The sequence below is a fragment of the Mastomys coucha genome, unplaced genomic scaffold (assembly GCF_008632895.1).
Source record: "Mastomys coucha isolate ucsf_1 unplaced genomic scaffold, UCSF_Mcou_1 pScaffold22, whole genome shotgun sequence".
In the NCBI taxonomy this organism is placed as follows: Eukaryota; Metazoa; Chordata; class Mammalia; order Rodentia; family Muridae; genus Mastomys; species Mastomys coucha.
In genome coordinates, this window is record NW_022196905.1 from 27,777,717 (window position 1) to 27,797,014 (window position 19,298).

Here is a 19,298-nt window from a genome sequence, read left to right on the forward strand (position 1 = left end):
TCTCTCTCTCTCTCTCTCTCTCTCTCTCTCTTACAAGTTCTCATGTAGCTGAGCTTGACCTCTTACTATGTAACCAAGGCTGGCTGTGAATTTCTGATCTCCTGCTTCCACTTACAAGTGTTCCTTTGGGATCATAGGCCTGAACCATCATAGAGCCCAGTCTTTAAGATAGTTAATCTCATCCTTATTAATCCTGCGGAAAAAAGTGCCATGATGTTCCCAGCCTTGCTATTTGAGGCAGTCTTAATTGGTTATGAAGCAAGTTAAAAAAATTCCTTCATTGCCTTGATCACTAATGATCGTTTGTTTATAAAATGAGAGAACTTAAGTGATTCTCTCTGAAGTGGTAGAGTATTTACACTGCAATAAAAACTCTAGTCCAGACCTGGTTTAGCTGTACACCCCAGAAGAACCCCCAAGTATGATTTACACGGTATTGTAATGGGAATAGAGGAGCCACCCAGAGGACTTTGAGAACCTTTTGCTCCATTTCCTGTAGAGAATTCTGGTCTGTGCACCCAGGCCTGTGACACTGGGGTTCAGAGGGCACCTCTGGAGGGGTTCTAAGCTTTTATGTCTCAGAACAGAGATTGTGTGGATAGTAGCAAATAAAGCAAGAAAATTTATTAAGAGTGAGTATCCTTCCAAGGGAGAAGGCCGGCTCAAGCAGGGCAAAGTTTAACATCTCAGATGTCTCTCCTATACGAAGAGTTGGGCTTGTTGTATCTTATTATGAGCTTTTGCTGCTCTATCTACATTACTACCTCATGCATCCATCCCGTGTCTGGTGGTGTGAATGAGAATGGCTCATGTATTTGAGTGCTTGGCTCCCAGATGGTGGAATGGTTTGGTAAGGATTAGAAGGTGTGATCTTGTTGGAGGAGGTGTGTCATTGGAGGAGGTGTGTCATTCATGGTGGGCTTCGGAGTTTTAAAAGCCCACTCTATCCCTAGTTAGTTTTCTGCTTCATTTTGTCTCAAGATTTGAGCTCTCAGCTATTGCTCCAGCACTGTGCCTGTCTGTCTGCTGCCATGTATCCCACCATGATGTTCATGGACTCACCCTCTGAAACCCCAATAAACTCTTTCTTCTGCAAGTTGCCTGGATTGTGGTGTCTTATCACAGTAATAGAAAAATAACCAAGACAATGCCTCACTAGCATCTTAAATTCCCCCAGGGATGTACAGTTTTTAGTATTCTATTGAACTATAGATTATTCATAGATAATCGATTATAATTCTATAGATTACCCTCAAGACACCTGGAGTGCCTATGTTAGTGATTCTAGTCAGTTTTAGTTGGTCTTGTTTTTTTGTTTTGTTTTGTTTTGTTTTGTTTTGTTTTGTTTTGTTTTTTCGAGACAGGGTTTCTCTGTGTAGCCCTGGCTGTCCTGGAACTCACTCTGTAGACCAGGCTGGCCTCAAACTCAGAAATCCGCCTGCCTCTGCCTCCCAAGTGCTGGGATTAAAGGCGTTCACCAGTGCCTGGCTAATTTTAGTTGATCTTAGGTGGGAGAATTCCAGTCTCCCTCTTTGCCAGCTTTTCTTTTTATTCTAATTATGTAAGCTTTGTACAAGGCCTTTTGGACTTCACTTTCCACTTGAGATCTGTGGTTCTAGGAATCTGTTAGGAAAGCTAAAGAATGACAGTCTGGTGGCTGCTAAGATGGTAACCTGAGTTTAATCCTAGGAACCTATGTGAAGGTAGAAAGGACTCACTCCATAGAGTTGTTCTATCTTCACACGTGCTGTGGAGTGCGCACCCACACATAGAGTCAAACACACAATAATAATTTTTCAAGTAAAAAAAAATTCCCATCTAGCTTCTTTTTTTCTTTTTTTAAGATTTTATTGTTATATGTAAGCACACTGTAGCTGTCTTCAGACACACCAGAAGAGGGTGTTAGATCTCATTACAGATGGTTGTGAGCATTACAGATGTGGTTGCTGGGATTTGAACTCAGGACCTTTGGAAGAGCAGTCAGTGCTCTTAACTGCTGAGCTATCTCTCCAGCCCCCTACCTAGCTTCTATCAGTGCTTCCTTGATAGCTCAGGCCATGTAAGAGGGACCATAAAACTGCTATCCAGTGACTAGAGAGAAGAATTTGGATTCTCCAGCTAAAATTGTTATATTTTAGACCCACAGTGAGTTGGGTCTTCTCACGTGACTTACCTATAGGTCAGTCTACTGGAGGCATTTTCTTAATTGAGGTTCCCTCTTTCCAGATTAACTTAGCTTGTATCAAGTTGATTAAAAAAAAAAATCAAAAACCAAAACACTAACCAACACAGGCCTCCAAAGGGCAGTAATCAGGAAAACCGTCACCATATGTTTGCCCAGGAGAGCCATCTTTGTGCAGCTGTTCCCAGTATATTTTAAATACTGTTTTGAACTTGTCTTAACCTGTTGACCCCAAATCATTATTTCTCTTTGAACATTAGTAGGCTTATCTCTGGGCTTTTGTTACCACATCAAGAGCCATCAAGCTTTGTAGGACAGCTGACCTCATCTTAACTTTTGAGTTTTGGAGTGAGATATATCTCTTAGGCTTGGAATACAAAAAACTGATGATTATATTATGAGAAGTTTGCAATATGCAAAAGAATAATTTCAAGAAGAAACCCAACATTAGAATAAAGGAAAATACTGTGTGTTTATAATCATTGATTTTATATTGTACAACAGTATAAGAAGTGTAATGAAGGGCAGGAGAGATGTCTTAGTTGGCCAGGTACTGCTGAATAAACATGAGAACCTGAGTTTGACCCCTGTAGTGCATGCGGAAATCTGGGTGTGGTGGCATACATTGTAATGGCAGTGCTGGAAAGACAGACATGAGGCCATCCAGCTTAATCATTGAACTCCAGATCCCAGTGAAAGACTGTGTGTCAAAAAACAAAGTAGACAGCATCCGAGGAACAACACCTGATGTTAATCTCTGGCCTTCACATGCACACACACATTCATGCATATACACACATATGTATACAGGTGCACATGTACATGCACTTACACACATGAACAAGGACACCCACTTGTATGTATCCCCATGAGTAATGAAGAAAAGCATTTGATAGATTTGTAAATAGGACTTATCTTTAGATTTAGAAAGTTAACACACTTTTTTCTTTATTTGTTTGAAGAGAATTTTTATATTTAAAAAAGTTTGCCTATGTAAACAAGATTGTCTTTAAGGCATTTTTATTTTTTTAAAGATTTATTTATTTACTCTGTATGAGTACTTTGCTCACATGCATGTAAGTGCACCATGTGTGTGCCTGTTGAGTTCCCTGGAATTGGGGTTACAGATGGTTGTAAGCCATTACATAGGTTCTGAGAATTGGACTCAGGTCCTTTGCAAGGGTAATAAGGGCTCTTAACCACAGACTTCTTTCATTAGTTAGTTGTTAGATATCAAGAGTAAATTCTTAAGTTCTTTTAGTCTGGATGGAATAGGTCTCCGTCTACCTTGAGAAGTTATCAGCAAATGATGAAAGGTGTTTACATCTTTAGCAGGCTCATGTCTGAGCATTGCTGTGGCTGGGGTAACTTGCAAGTACCCTGGATCCACATTACAGCCTAGCTGTAGAAATATCTAGGATGTAAGAAGGCTCCTGACATTTACTTGAGGACCCCCATTGATATGCTTGTTACTGGACCGTGGTTAGGGTAGTTGCAAAGGTTGTGGCTGAAAACAGTACCTCCTTTGGCCTTTGAGCATTCCCATTAATCCTGGTTATGCACAAGTTTATTTAGTAGGGATCCAGGATTATTGCTTAAAGGCTGTGTTTTAGTTTTCTGTTGTAAAAACACCATGACCAAAAGCAACTTGAGGAGGCAAAGGGTTCATTTCATCTTTGTTTGTTTGTTTGTTTGTTTTTGTTTTTCGAGACAGGGTTTCTCTGTGTAGCCCTGGCTGTCCTGGAACTTACTCTGTAGACCAGGCTGGCCTCGAACTCAGAAATCCGCCTGTCTCTGCCTCCTAAATGCTGGGATTAAAAGCGTGCACCACCACTGCCTGGCTGGTTCATTTCATCTTAGAACTCTCAGGTCACATTCCCCACTGAGGAAAGCAAGGCAGGAACTGGGGAAGGAGGAAGGAACTGAAGCAGAAGCCGTGGAGGAATGCTGCTTACTGGCTTGCTCCCCATGGCTTCCTCAGCCTTCTTGCTTATATAGCTCAGGACTTCCTGCCTAAGGCTGGGACGCCAGCAGTGGGCTGGGCTCTCCCACATCAATATTAATCAAGAAAATACTCACACAGACTTGACTGCAAATAATTGGATGGAGACATTGTCTCAACCTAGTTTTTTTTTTTTTTTCAGATAACTCTTAGCTTGTGTCAAGCTGACCAGAAAACAAACAAACAAACAAACAAACAAACCCAACAATCAGGACAGAAAGAAAACAAAGCAGTATTGGAAATAAAATTAACATTTCCTACCCACATTAGTCATTTCCTGAGGTACCTCAACGGATGGTTCTTGATAGATGAGGTGTGTCACCCAGCAGGCTTTAAGGCTCCAAAAGCCTCCCCCATCCACAGTGCTCTCTGCCTCCAGCTTGTGGTTTAGGATGTTAGTGCTTAGCCAACACTCCACATTGTGGGCTCTAGCCCCAACCCTAACTCTGACTCTGTAAGTCGCCTCTGTCATGACTAGGGGCATGGAACAACTTCTTTGGTCTGTCATAGTTAACGTAGAAACAGGTTTCCTAAGTTTCCATCCCTACAAGGAGGCTTTCTGTCACCAACCTGTATCTGTGGGTCCCTGTTGGAGTGTCATGATCCCAACTGGTGGTTTCCTGATCTGGGAGGGTATTCACTCAGGATGGACAGAGTAAGAATTTGAATAAATAATCTGTTAGTATACCTCCTCTTTTCTTCCAAGATCCTCTACTTTTTGTCAGGAGTATAAATAATGAAGACCGAGTAGAGATCTTCCCACCCTTTGGCCAAACCTCCCACCAGCTAGCCTATATTGAGACCAGAAGATGTTACAGTAAAATATTAGCCTGTTTAGGTTCTCAGGATCAAATATATTTATTTACATTTTTAAAGTTTATTATTTGTACATGTGTACACGTGTACACATGAGTACATGTGTGCATGCATGCATGCACATGCAGATATCACTGTGAACTTGTAGAGGTCAGAGGACAACCTTGTGGAGTTGGTTCTCTCTTTCCACCTTACGTGGATTCCAGGGATTAAACTCAAATCTCCAGGCATACCCAACAAGCACATCTACCTGCTAAGCCATGTCAACAGTGTATGATTAAGTATAATTTCAGTTCTTGAGGATGCACTATAGCTATGCATTCAAAGTCACATAGGCTGTATGCTAAAGGGAGAGACAGGAAACAGTGTCTGGGAGTAGGAAGATAACCCCCTCTGTGCTGTGTGGAATCCTCTGGGAGGCCTGCTAGATTGGGATGTCCTCAGTCTGTCACACTCTGGGGGTTCCCGTGAGTTGACTGTCGCTTACCCAAGGGTTAGAAACACTGCTCTGAACCCCCAGCTTTTCTGTGTTTCTCCTCAGCTAAAGTTGGAGCCGGCTAGTGCTGTCTCTTCAGGGACCTTGTCCTGCTTTAACTTTGCTGAGAATGGAATGCAAGTCCCTGCTGCTATGGGCACATTTCTTTGTACCTCAGTGGGAAAAGGCTTCTCATGAGAGCTTCTACAACATACCAGTCAGCTAGGTTTGTCAGAGAAGAGGTTTGCCTGCATGGGTAGCTCTGTGTTTTTCCAGATTATCATCAAGGTTAAAGTGGAAACAGACAATTTTTTTTTCTTTGTCTTTGGGCCTCACGTGTAAGGGAGTATAAGAGATCTGGGGAGCTCAGTCAGTGGCCTTAGAGATAAATTGTCTGCTGGAACTGATGAGGGAGGACAAGGCGAAAGGGGGGCGGAATATGGGTGGCACAGGAAGCAGGGTAGCCGTCCAGAGCAGTGAGACGGTCTGTAATGAAGACTGGAGAGAAGCAAGCAGAGCTTCCATGGTGCAGGAACACACCAAGAAATAGCAGCATGCACCACAACTAGTGACCAGAAATGTTGCAGACTGGAGCCACTGCACCGTTGCCACTGCCCAAGCCCTCTGGACAGATGCTTGCATAATTGAGGCTCTGAGCATCCTGCCAGCACCCTCTCTACCCTATGCCTGCCAGCACCTAATCGTCAGGGCAATGAAAAGAGGAGGCACAGGAAAGTGGTTGCTGAGATATGTGTGGGTGTGGCTTAATGGGCTCCTTTGCACTTGTCCTTTCCAAGGAGTTGCCATAGGACAAGGTGGTATGTGACTTTTATTTTGTTTTATTTTATTTTATATTTTGATTCAGAGTCTCACTATGTAGCTTTGGTTGGCTTGGAACTCACTGTATAGAGCAGGCTGTCCTCAGACTTAGAGTGCTGAGATTAAAGGTATGTACCACCCCCACCCCCAACCCCTAAAGTGTGACTTTTACAGCACACCTTGATTCATGAGGGGCTGACTTCGAACCCCTGCTCATGACCAGCCAGGTATCTTGTGATAGGCATGGTATGCTAGTGGCTCAGTGGGTAAAGGCATTCATCTTACAAGCTTGACAGCCTAAGTTGGCTCTGGGAATGAGAACTGACTCCTGAAAGTTGTCTTCTGACTGCCACATGCATGCCATGGCACCTATGCATGCCATGGCACCATGCATGCATGTGCACCTGTGCATGTCCTGCTACATATAGTTCTGTATACCACTTCACGTATTACATGACTTATTAGCATCTTAAATTTCTACTCAGGGTTGTGTATTTTAGTATTATGATGAACTTTTGGTTACTCTCAGGCATCCTGGAGTGCTTCTGTTCCTAGGCCAGTAGTATCAGCATGTTTCAGTTGATCTTAGCTGAACTTTGTGGGCTTACTTTTTCATATGCTAATCTTGTGAGGCTTTGTACAAGGCCTTGTGCACCTCACTCTGCCCTATTCTCCTGTCTTACTGCTATCCTGTGAAGGATCTGTGCATACCGTGGGTGCCAGCTGTCAAAGTAGGTGGGGGCCATCCAGGGATAGATGTGTTTCAACAAAAGTCACTGGCATTTGTTTTTTAAAATGTATTTTATGTGTACAAGTGTTTTGCCTACATGTATGTTTGTATACCATATTCATGCCAGCTGCCCAGGGAGGCCTGAATATGTTAGATCTCCTGGAACTAGAGGTAGGGATGGTTGTGAGCTGCCATGTGTGTGCTAGGAATTGAACTCAGGTCTTCTAGAAGAGCAGCTGGGGCTTTTAAGCACTGAACCATCTCTCCAGCCCCTCACATTTGATTTTTTTTAAAGAGATGTATTTATTTATTTATTTTAATAAATATATATAAGTACATTCTAGCTGTCTTCAGACACACCAGAAGACAGCATCAGATCCCATTACACATGGTTGTGAGCCACCGTGTGGTTGCTGGGAATTGAACTCTGGACCTCTGGAAGAGCAGTCAGTGCTCTTAACCACTAAGCCATCTCTCCAGCCCTGACATTTGATTCTTAATGTAATGTTTGTATTCTTTTGTGTTTTAACCATGTTTATCATTGCAGTGCTAGAGGTCCAGCTGAGGACTTCATACAAGCTAGTCAGATGCTTTACCATTGTGCCACATCAGCAGCTGCTTTAGCCATTTGCAAATGTAGAAAATGCTCTCGGCTCATGGACAGTAGAGAAGCAGGCCAAGAGTGGACCACACTTGGTGCTTAGGCACTGGTATGTCCACTCAGCTTTACAAGGGAAGAATGAAGATTGGATGCTGAACACACATGTACCCCTCCACACACACACAGAGACTTGTAAATGTAGTGTCCGCACACAAAATGTGACGCTGATTTGTCTTTGCTGGTTTGTGTTCCCAGGTCTTCAGAGGAGCAGCTGAGCCATGCCTACCACCTGCTGACAACACAACTGGCCCAGGACCATGCTGAGATCCGCCTGTCAGCCTTCCAGATCGTGGACGAGCTCTTCACCCGGTCTCATCAGTTCAGAGTGCTGCTTGTTTCTGACTTCCAGGAGTTCCTAGAACTCACACTGGGCACAGATAGTGACCATCCCTTGCCACCCCCTCGGGAGGCAGCTCAGAGGCTAAGGCAGGCAGCCATGCAAGCAGTGGAAGGTTGGAATGAGAAGTTTGGGGAGGCCTATAAGAAGCTAGCCTTGGGCTACCACTTTCTAAAACACACCCAAAAGGTAAGTGAGTCTTGGACAGTAAAGTCTGCTTCCCTGAGGTGGTTGAGAACTTGGGTCATGGAGTGTTTGGCGGATTGCACAGGCTGGGAGGTAAGGCAGCTGAATCAGCATGTAGTAGAATGGAGGATGCTCCTCAAGGTCAGAACAGCCTTGTGGAAGAAAACTATACCCGGGGCCTGCCTGAGGTGGAGCTGTAGAATCATGATCCTAGCTGCCCTCTGCTTTAGGGTGGGCTCCCCTTTCTGGGACGTACCCTTTTCCTGACAGTAAGCAATGCTCGGTTCTTGCTGTGGGCTCTGATGGTCCTGTGCTTACTAAGACACCACGCTCTGTTAGTTCTTTCACCCCTCCTGTCACTGCCCTCATGCGGCCCTGCCCATGTCAGCAGCACAGGCAAATGGCTGGGCTGTTCTGCCTGGTTGTAGTCCCTGTATTAGCATATACTGTCCCCTATTCTCTGGGGTTCACTTCTGGGTGATGGTTAGCCTCTGGGTCTAGCTGGTAACCCCTGACCTGCAGTTAGAGGAGCACGTTGTTTCCTAACATGTTACACTTGGCACTGGATGGAAGATGTGACAAGACGAGGCGGCCTTGTTTGAAGTGCTGTAGACTAGCAACCACTGAGATCCTGGCCTTGTGTTAATGGCAATGTGTCTTTTTTTTCCCCCTCCTTTGGGTTTGGGTTTGTTGTAAGCAATCCTAAACTTCCTTCTTGGTTTCTCAGGTGGATTTTCGGGATATAAACGTTAGGACTGTGGCAGAAAGGAAGCGAGAAGAGGAGAAGCAGAAGCACTTGGATAAAATCCACAGAGAAAGTGCTGACCGGGCTAAGAGGGAAATGGAAGGTAAGTTCTGAGGCTAAGCCTTCGAAACTGCCCCCATGGCCCCGTATTTGTTTCCTAGATGTTCTCTAATCTAACCTGAGACCCACACAGGCAGGTTTGCAAGGCAAGAGGGGTTGGGTGGGGTTGAGCCTTCACAGGCTGCCTGTAGTACTGGTGTCTCCTTGTGATGTGGTCTGCCTGTAACTGCCTGTAGCACTGGTGTCTCCTTGTGATGTGGACCGCCTGTAGCTGTTTGGCTTAAGACTCCCGGAGCAGAGCGGCTGAATCTAGGTGTGAGTCTAGGAAGACCCCTGCACTAGCTGGAGGCCTTCTTGCCATTCTTCTCATGTCCAGCATCTGTTCTTGCTAGGTCCCTTCCCCAGATCCTCATCCTTCTTGGGAGCTAGTCCTTGTGAGATGGGCCAGCCTCTCTCTGTTCTCAGGTACAGGTCTTGGGTTCTCTCTGTGTCCAGAGCCTCCTTCACACACCTGCCCTGGGTGAAAGCCTCAGCCTTGGAGAAGGCTGCAAGCAGACAGCTGTGCTGTGGGTGGCTTACAGGGCTCTAGGAGGGGGTGCCCTGTAAAGTGTGTGGTGGTGATGGTATAGAAGTGTGGCCTCTCTGAGACTACCATTGTGAGTGGAAGATTGCCCTTTGATAGGCTTCTGTGAGCTGCCACACAACCATAACGAGAGATCTACTTCAAAGACTGAGTTTCTGTGCTACATACTTTATTATAAAGGGTTGAAAGTATTATGATTTATGTGCCAGACCACTAGCTTTTTTTTTTTTTTTTTTTTTTTTTTTTTTTTTTTTTTAAATATCATGACCCCTTGGTGTTCTGGGGAGAAGTCTTGGCCATCTGTCGCTCTTTGGCTCAAGATGACAGAGTAAATCGGTATCTCCATGTCTGCAGAAATGTCTGATGAAATTGGATGCTGCCTGACAGAAGTGGAGAACTGCTTTAAGCTGCTGGTACCTTTGGATTTTGTTCCATACCCAGAGGATAAATTCCTTGGTGAGGCATCTGGCATTACAGACAGCCATGCTCCTTGCACCTTGAGCCGGGACCTGGCAACTCCCCGTGAGTTTGGTCTCTCTGGACCCCAGAATGAAGAGCAGCCGTGCTGTAGCAAGGACCTGGTTGCCTCTGCATACCATGTAGGATCTGTCTCTGGTCTGAAGGCACTAGCGCAAACAGCCACGAAAGACACCTCCAGGGACGAAGACGAACACAGCGACCCAGAGGATTTCCTGCGGAGCCATGGGCTGGGTTCCCACAAGTACACGCTGGATGTGGAAGTCCCCTCAGGTAACTGGCTGCTGGTGTTGTGCAGTGCCTCCATGCTCTGCTATAGCCAGGTGTGTAGCTCTCTCACTGGCCGTGGGCTATCCCATGGTAGAATTGAGACTTAGGGACAGCAGCTCCTTGCATTGGGCTATGAGGGGTAGAGGGATTTCCATCTGGTTTGTCTTTCCTGATCTGGGTTTTTGCCACTGTGAATCAGCTATGTGGGATTCTCTGCCATTATAGTCCTACCCCAGTGAGGCTATGGTCAGAGTAGGAGTCCCTGGCAGGCTGTATGGGCATCCGCCTGGAGGTCCACCAGGGCCACCTGCTAAGAGGAAAATGTGAGTAAAGCATGATTTCTTGCTGTGTTTAGAATGACAGCATTGCGTTTGGCCCCGGGTTTCAGCCTCGGGTTGCAGAGGCGCTTTCTTGCTCATCCATCCTTCGTTGCTGGACTTTCAGCCTCGGGCTGCAGAGGTGCTTTCTTGCTCATCCATCCTTCGTTGCTGGACTAGGTGTTCTCATAGGTGCATATGTTCACCATGTGGGATGTGGTTGGAAGAGCCTGCGGCTCTCCAGGATCCACAGCTTCAAGTCACTGTCTCGGAGGCACTGCACCTTGCCTTGTACTCATCCAGGTGCTAGGAGCTCCTTCCTGGAGCCCCGCCTAGCAGGGCTTGTGAAGAAAATGAAGGGCCTGTCAAGGAAGGCAGAATGGCAGGGGTCACTGAGACCCTGGGACTAAGAGGTGAGGACAGTCCTGAGAGAAGAGGCAAGAGAAGGTAGCTCTGAGAGATCTAGCCCTCTGGGTGGGAAGCCATGTCTGCATGGAGCCAGAATGATTGATATTGTCCTGGATTTTTCCAAGACTGTTTTTCTTTCAGTGTCTGAGACTAGTTAGGAGTCACATTTCTTTCTTTCTTTCTTTCTTTCTTTTTTTTTTTTTGTTTGTTTGGTTTTTTTGTTTTTGTTTTTTGAGACAGGGTTTCTCTGTGTATCCCTGGCTGTCCTGGAACTCACTCTGTAGACCAGGTTGGCCTCGAACTCAGAAATCCGCCTGCCTCTGCCTCCCAAGTGCTGGGATTAAAGGCGTGTGCCACCACCTTCCGGCACTCATATGGGTTTAATGGCCTCTGCTACATGGCCAGCCTCAGCATCCCTCTGTGACTTACTGTCTTAGTTTGGGTTTTACTGCTGTAAAGAGACACCATGACCAAGGCAACTTTTATAAAGGACATTTAACTGGGGCTGGCTTACAGGTTCAGAGGTTCAGTCCATTATCATCAAGGCAGGAGGCACAGCAGCATCCAAGCAGGGATGGAGCTGGAGGAACTTAGAGTTCTACATCTTCATCCAAAGGCAGATAAGAGAAGTCTAGCTCCCAGGCAGCTAGGAGGAGGGTCTACCTACCCCCACAGTGACACACTTCCTCCAACAAGGCTGCACCTCCTAATAGTGCCACTCCCTGAGTGGAAAATATTCAAGCCACCATACCTACTTTGCCTTATTTTAGATGGTCTGAAGGTACAGGAGAGTGAGGACAACCTCGCTGTCCTCCATGCTGCTCGAGATGCGCTCAAACTCATCCAGAACAAGTTTCTGCCCAGTGTGTGCTCCTGGGTCCAGGTAAGGCAGGGTACCTGACCTTCAGCAGTGAACTTAGGCTGACAGCCGGGCAAAGCAAGGCTGTGGAAGGCGAGAACACTGTCCTGGGTGGGAGTGAGCACTCTCTGTCTCCCTGGGAGAAGGGGCATGGGCTCTCTGGACTGTCTGGAACCTTTGTGAGTCATCCTTTGTTTTGCAGCGGTTTACCCGTGCAGGGACCCACAGTGGACATTTAAAACAGGCCATTGACCTGAAAATGGAACTGGAACTCGCTCTGAAGAAATATGAAGAACTGAACATTGAGCCTGTGAGAGGACAAAGGAGCAGGGTGAGTTCATGGAACTGAGGATAAGAGGTCCCAGGATCCTCTACTCAGCCATTTGAACAGGCAGGCACCATCAGCTTGAGAGGATTCTGACCTTTGTCCTTATGAAGTTCTGTGGTAGGAGTCTCAGATCAGCCTCTCCCAAGAGAGGACCCACCTGCTCTTCTTGGCTTTGGATTCTGCCCTGTCCCTCAGCAAGTCTTCCTGTGAAGTCACTCATGCCATCATGCCACGGTCACTACATTCCTGCTGTTGGTGTCTGTCCAGCCAAAGATACTTTCAAAGTACTAAAAACCCATGTGTCGAGGGCTCCTCCCAAGAGCCCAAAGAACCAGGCTCTGTTAAATAGGTGGGGACTTCTAGGGAGTTGCTAGCAAATAGGGAATTGTGACTTTGGTCAGGTCCAACAAAGTGAAACCTACAGGGTGCTCAGGTACAGTCTGAGGTGACCATGAATACTGTGCCCTTTGGGATGGAGACCTGAAGACTGCCTGTCTGTTAGGCCAGGTTGTTTGTGAGCAACAACAAGGGTACTCTTGTGATTCAGAGGGCTCCTTGAGTGAGGATCTGATGTTAAGGGACCTCACATAAGTGCCTTTGCTGAGGCTAGAGAGATGGGAGTCCAGGCAAGGCAAGAGAGAGGTGTAGGCATGTGTTCTGGGTGCCTGGTGCCCTGTAGTGACTCACGAGCCACAGAGGCCATCCATGCCAGGTACACTGGAGCTGGCTGGAAGGCGGAGTACATTGCTGTGCTTGGAGGAGGTGCTACCCTTGGAGTAGGAGTGGAGCTCCTGCGCCTGGGCTACATGGAACTAGGACCGCAGAGCTGAGGGGGATGGCTGGTTTTAGGGGAGCTGGGCCTTGGGATTTTGATTGAAAGACACAAAACTGTCATGGTCCAGCCTCTCTGTGTCACCCAGTTCTTTCCAGAGCCCCAAGCTGACTGTCATCATCTTGCCATGTTTCTCTCAACTAGTTTTAATTTTAAAAATTTTGCATTTGTGTGTGTATGTGTGTGTATGTGTGTGTTCTCTCCTTGTACCATGTAGGTCCAGGGACAGGACTTAAGTCCTTGGCAAGTGCTTTTTCCTGCTGAGACATCTCATTGGCTCCTCTCAGCTGGTTTACAAAGGAAACAGACATTAGAGCTGCTATCTCCCCATGGAATCCTATTCTGAACCCAAATCCCAAACCTGGACCGTGAACTTAGTCCCTAACCTAGCCTTAGTGCAGAGATTTTCAACATGTGGGTTCTGACCATTTAGGGGGTCAAATGGCCCTTTCACAGGGATCATATATACATACATCCTTGCATACCAGATATTTACATTATGATTCGTAACAGTGGCAAAATTACAGATATGAAGTAGTAAGGAAATAATTTTATGTTTGGGGGTCATCACAACACAAGGAACTGTATTAAAGGGTCAAAGCATTAGGAAGGTTGAGAAGCATTGCCTTAGAGGTTAGTGGGTCAGCTGACCTGGGCAGTCTGACTTATAAATTCTATTCTGAAAGGTAGCTTTGAGGTGGACTTAACTCTGACTTTACTGAGGGAAAGCTCAGATTTGAAGCCATCCATTGCTCCAGCCTATAGCCAAGAGCACTCCATGTCTAGCACCCTGTTGAGCAGTCTGTGGCAGCTAGGAGGTACACTGAAGATACAGTTCAGGTGCTGGAGCCAGAGGACATAGGAGGGAGCTCCTAACTGCTCTGCAGCTGCTTGATGGTCCCAGCCTTCCAGAAGCGTGTGTGATGCAGTCCAGCAGAGGGCGACCTCGCTTCTCTTTCAGTCAGCCAACGCTTGAGTTTATAGCAGTCATGGGAATACAGTGCCATAATTGAGGCTGTCTGGCAGTGTGTGGTATATGTCATTAACATCTTATGAAGGTTGCATTTTGTTGTGTCACCTAGCTAAGTCAACTTTATGAATTTTGAGCAATATATTTACGGAGGAGATCATTTCTATAGCCATGAGGAAAGTGATAGCTCCGGCCCTCACTGCAGCTGTCAGGAACTTTGTTTTATCTCTACACTCAGTGCCCATAGCCATCAGTGATCAGCTTGGCCAAGGCTGCGCCCTATGGGGCTACCTTTCAGGGTGACCTAACAACCAGCCTGTGAAGTGAGGCCACCTCACCATTATGCTATGTACCCGAATTCCTCCCTGAAGAACTCCATTCTATTGGACAGTCAGTCACCTTGCTAGTGGGCCTTGGCAGCGTAGGGACATCCTTGGATAGCTAGTACTCGAGGGAGTGGTCACAGAGCTTTGAATACTCTTGGGTGGCACAGAAGGGTTTTGCCAGGCCTAGGTATTGCTAGCCTGTATTCCCTTACTGGGACCAACAGTAGTGTTGGAGCTGGCAGGACTCCAGGCCCTTAGGGTCTTAGCAGCCTGGCTGTTCTTCTTGCCTTGCAGCTTTGTCAGGTAGATAAAGCTGGGTGGTGGTGTGTGCTCTTGCCTTACCCTCATCTCTTATTTCCTGACTGCTGAGTGGTTGGCTGCTGGAGGAGACCTGGGCAGTCTTCTTCCGGCCTACAGGGTACTCATGAGGCCTTTATGGGTGGTGGTGAAGACGTGCAACCTCCTGGGTCAGGGTTCCGCATTTAGTTCAGCCAGCTTCAGGGGTAGCAACTTGCATCCCCAGAACCCAAGTTAAAAAGCTCCGTGTTGTGGCTTGTACCTCATGGTAACAGCCATGCATTCAAGGCAGCTGAGCGGAAGCTGGACCTGGAGGTAAAAGCTTGTCTTCCCAATTACTTGAAAGGCTGAGGCAGGAGGATCATTACTTCAAGACCAGTCTTAGTTATAGAGTGATTTCAAGGGCTGCCTAGGCAATTTAGGAAGCCCTTGTTTCAAAATACAAAGAGGCCTGGGAATTTAGCTCAGTGGTAGAGTGCAGCTTAGCATGTTTGAGACACTAGGTTTAATCCCTAGTATTACACCAAAAAGAGACTTAAGTAGCTTGCCCTGACTCCTGCTAGTTCTCCTAACCTAACAGCAGTCCTAGATTTCTGTCGTGATGTAAGGGCTATTGGGCTCATAGTAGGTCATCACTGGTCATAGCATGACTACATCAGTACTTTGGCTTCCAGGACTGAGGGCAGTTTCCTAACTCCCATGAGACACAGACATGGAGTCGAGATCCAGCACTGTAACACTGTGAACGCAGTCTTTCTGTGGTACACAGTGGGCATTCAGGTTGATGTGATGCCCACAGTCTGCTCTCTTTCCACTGTCCATTGTTGCACTCAGTGGCTACCAGCCTGATCTTACTGAGAATAGTACATGTGCCCCTTGTGCATCTCAGCAGATAGATGGCAGCCCTCACAGCTGAAGCCTAGCTACTTCCATTTGTGCCTGCAGACCTGCTGTGAAGGCAGGCCCTTCATGGTGTTATGGGAGTCCTCTGGTCACATAGGCCAGCACATTAGCCCAGGCCATCCTGTGGGTATGTAGGACTGCCCGGGCCTGCCAAGGTGGTAGCCCTTAGGTTGATGATGCCCTACCTTCAGTAGGAAGGCAGATATTGCTCAGCTCTGCTGTCAGTTGAATGGACACTTCCTAGACCTGTCTCCACAAACTGATTTTTAACGAAAGGCACTGCTCTGAAGTCCTTGGAGATTTTGCTTGCTGCAGCTGGAGAGCGAGTGAGTCGCTGTCTGTAGATGAAGTGATTGGCGGCTCCCGGCCTGTGAGTGGCAGCGCCCAGGCTCAGGTGAGCAGTGCTTCCCAGAATAGACACAGCAGCTGCCTATCTGCACATCACGGCCCTTCCTGCAGCTGGTGGGCAGCTCCTTGCAAGGCTGCGGCACCACAGTGTCTTGTGGGGGAAGGGCAAGGAGAGGGCTAATGAATGTCTATGTTAATTAGAGCTGTTTTAATTAGAAATCATGATGAGGTGTTCACTAATTTCCAAATAAAATTTACGGAGGGTTTAAATCATTTCCTAGTGTTTCCCCATTTAGCACGGGATTGGCATCGTTAACTCCTCATGTAGAACAGGCTGAGCAAGGAACACTAATTCAATAATGCATGATTTAAACATTTTAGAACTTCTAACAAATGTGTGAGATTGAAACAAATACGGTGCTACCAGTCATAAACAGCAGCTGAGACTTGGGATGGGTGCAGGCAGTCTTTGGAAGGCTGGATTGGTGCAGGCTGTGCTGGTCAGGCCGGTTCCCCCCAGGCATCTGTGGAGTCCAGCCCCGGTTCTCTTTGAGTGTTGCTATTTGTTTCTGTGCAGTATTGCTTTCCTTTTGACATAGATGGTCTGTCTTCAGAAATACTTAAACCAGTTTAAACACGCCTAAGCATTTGCTTTACAGAGTGTGCGCACTTCAGCTCAGTTTGGAGGCAAGCTGGGGATAAATCTTGACCAGATCAATGTGCAGGGCCATTTGGTAGAGTTAGTTTCCACCTGCTCTGTTACAGAAGAGCTGTAATAATCCATGGCGGCCTCATTATTTAAACTGATAAAAATCCTTTGAAAACTTTTAAATTGCCTGCCTTTTCATTATGTAGCTCTGATCATGGTTAGTTTGTATTGTGTAATTAACAAAATACGAATTCCCACCCGGTGGTGGTGAGAGCGGTGATTTGAGACATCAACATGTCTGGCTTGTCAGTAGCTGTTCTGTCCTCCCTGGACTGTTGGTCTACTTGTTCATGTGGTTATAAATGCATCTTTGTGCAAGCCAGTCTCGTGGGCCATGGGGCAGCCGCCCTGATGGAATCTTGGTCTTATCTTTGCCCTCTCACAGCGTGGAAATCCATCTGTCTGGTGCATGCTGTGCAGCTTTGCTTGTTTTCTGTGCTGGGTGCTCGACAGCCTGCCTTTCAGATAAGTCTTACTACCAGGCCTATGGGCACTATATTGAGAGCTCACCCAGGCCCAGCTCCTCCCCTGCAAGAGTGTTAAGAAAGCTCCCTGGGCTCTGCAGGATTTGCTTCTTGTAGGTGAAAAGGACAGAAGCAGAAAACCCAGGGAATGAAATGTTGAACCATCAGGCACACCCGGGGAAAGCAGGAAACTAAATCAGCCTGTGGGACCTTGTGCAGCAGCAGGGCCTTGTAAACAGCCTCCTCAGGGCTGTGCTCCCTCCATCACACTGAAGGCCAAGCGCACCCAACAGCAGAGAGTTGGGAGGGGTTTGGGCACAAGTTCTTATGAGGTCAGCCCACAAGGATGGCAGAAAACAGCTCAGCAGCCTCCACACCAGCCCATACCCTCCCACCCTCCACTGTATGGACCTAGTCTTGGTTGTCCCTGGCTCCAGTGTCCAGCCCAGTCATTTGCCTTTCCAGAATGAGCTAGCTTTCAACACCTTCTCACGTGTTATCTCTTTACGCTAGGAATACCCCTGTCAGATTATTTCCTCCATTTTACAGTTGAGAAAGTAGTCCAAGGATGTGTGAGTCCTGGCCCCTCCTAAAGCCCCAGATGCCTAGTGGAGAGGATGCCTAATGAACATGGCCTCATGTCTCCAGAGGCTAGCCACCTGCTCTTACCTGAGATGGCAACCAAGGCACAGGGAGGGACCTGCTCTAATCCTAGAAGGAAACTGTTAGTTGTAGGCCCAAACAAGTGAGGATGCACTTCTCTCCTGTGCGGCTGGCTCTCTCTGCACACTTCTAGGAAGAATTAGTGGTTTCACATTTCATTGGATGTTAATATGTGAAGTTCACATAACCTCATTCATGATAATTCTCCCTGCCTCTGACCACTCACACAACCTTGTCATTGAAAGCATATATATGGTTCTCAGAACAGGCTAATATACATTAGGAAGATTAGAAAACCCAGAGCACCTTGCCTGTGGCCACCTAGGCTACCAGCCCCAAATTTAATTGACAGCACGTGACTCCCATAGCTATCTTGCTAACTGCTTGTTTGGATCTAGCTGAGAATTCTAGCCTTAGCCTTGCTCTGGAAATGGACTTCTAGGCATATGTGACTAGATTTCTTGCCTCATACTATGTAGTAGGCTAGCCTCAGCTCCTGGGCCCCACTTCTAGGAAGTTCCCTGACAGTGTGGTTCTTGGTCACACTGAATTCTCAAGGGCAGATTTTTGTGGACTGCTTTAGGAGGAGATTAGGAGAGAGAGGAGGAGGAGAAATGCCTGCCCTGTGTGTGTCCTGCAGTGCTTTTTGTTGTGAGATCTTTCTTGTGATTGTGGTCTTTATAGAGATGGTCATTCCAGGATGATGTTTTGCTCCAGCATAGTTTCTTGGACTTGTATAGAGATGGTCATCCAGGAATGATGTTTTGCTCCAAGCCTAGTTTTTTGGACTTGAGTGTATGCTCTGGTGTCCTGCTTACATCTGGGCAGGTTTGACTCAGTGCTGGCCCTTCTGGCCACCAGGTGCCTGTTCTGTGTTGTCACGTGGTCAGCACCACAACACCCTCTGTCCTCTGAAGGTGCGTCCCTGGCAGCCGAGATGCACATGAGATATTGGCCTGGCCGGGCAATTTGCACGGCCTTCCAGGGAGGGCATTAGCATATAAATAGCAGATGCAATGACGGCCATCACAGCTGAGCACGTTTAATTTTTAGTTTATAAGATAGAATGGGTTTTTAAATGCATAGCCATCAAGCCGCTGAAAGACAAATGCAGTTTGGAACTCACTTGTCTGACGAGGCCTTACATCATTTTTTTTTTAAAAGGGAAATAGACACACATAAAACTGAACAAAAGTGATTTCTTGGGTGAAAAGTAATTGAGATTGCGCACCAAGTTAATTAGATCGCACAAAATTTATTTAATGGTTCCAGCTGTATCTGTAGGCTGTGGGCTTGGCGGCCATGGGTTTTCTGGATGTTGAGATGCTCTTCCCATTCCTTCGCAAATAATTAGCACTCACCACCCCACTTCTGTAAACTGATTGCGTTGTATATTTTAGCTGTTTTATTGCTTGTTTAATTATGATCATGACGACTCATTTTTCTAAATCCTTTTAACTGTGGGTGAGAATCAATTTGTATAAAACCAGCAGTACCCCTACCACACAACAGCGGTGGGCGAAAGCTTGTT

General features: G+C 46.7%; 1 protein-coding gene across 5 annotated transcripts in view; it reads left to right on the forward strand.

Moving 5' to 3' along the window:
* Uvssa (UV stimulated scaffold protein A) overlaps window positions 1–19,298 on the forward strand; it is a 41,663-nt gene that overhangs the window by 1,666 nt on the left and 20,699 nt on the right. For all 5 annotated transcript variants that reach the window (XM_031340808.1, XM_031340810.1, XM_031340809.1 and 2 more), the window contains exons 3-7: window positions 7,881–8,211; window positions 8,936–9,056; window positions 9,951–10,346; window positions 11,839–11,951; window positions 12,130–12,258. In XM_031340808.1, the coding sequence (XP_031196668.1) occupies window positions 7,881–8,211; window positions 8,936–9,056; window positions 9,951–10,346; window positions 11,839–11,951; window positions 12,130–12,258 (1,090 nt within the window). The remainder of the gene's footprint in view (window positions 1–7,880; window positions 8,212–8,935; window positions 9,057–9,950; window positions 10,347–11,838; window positions 11,952–12,129; window positions 12,259–19,298) is intronic.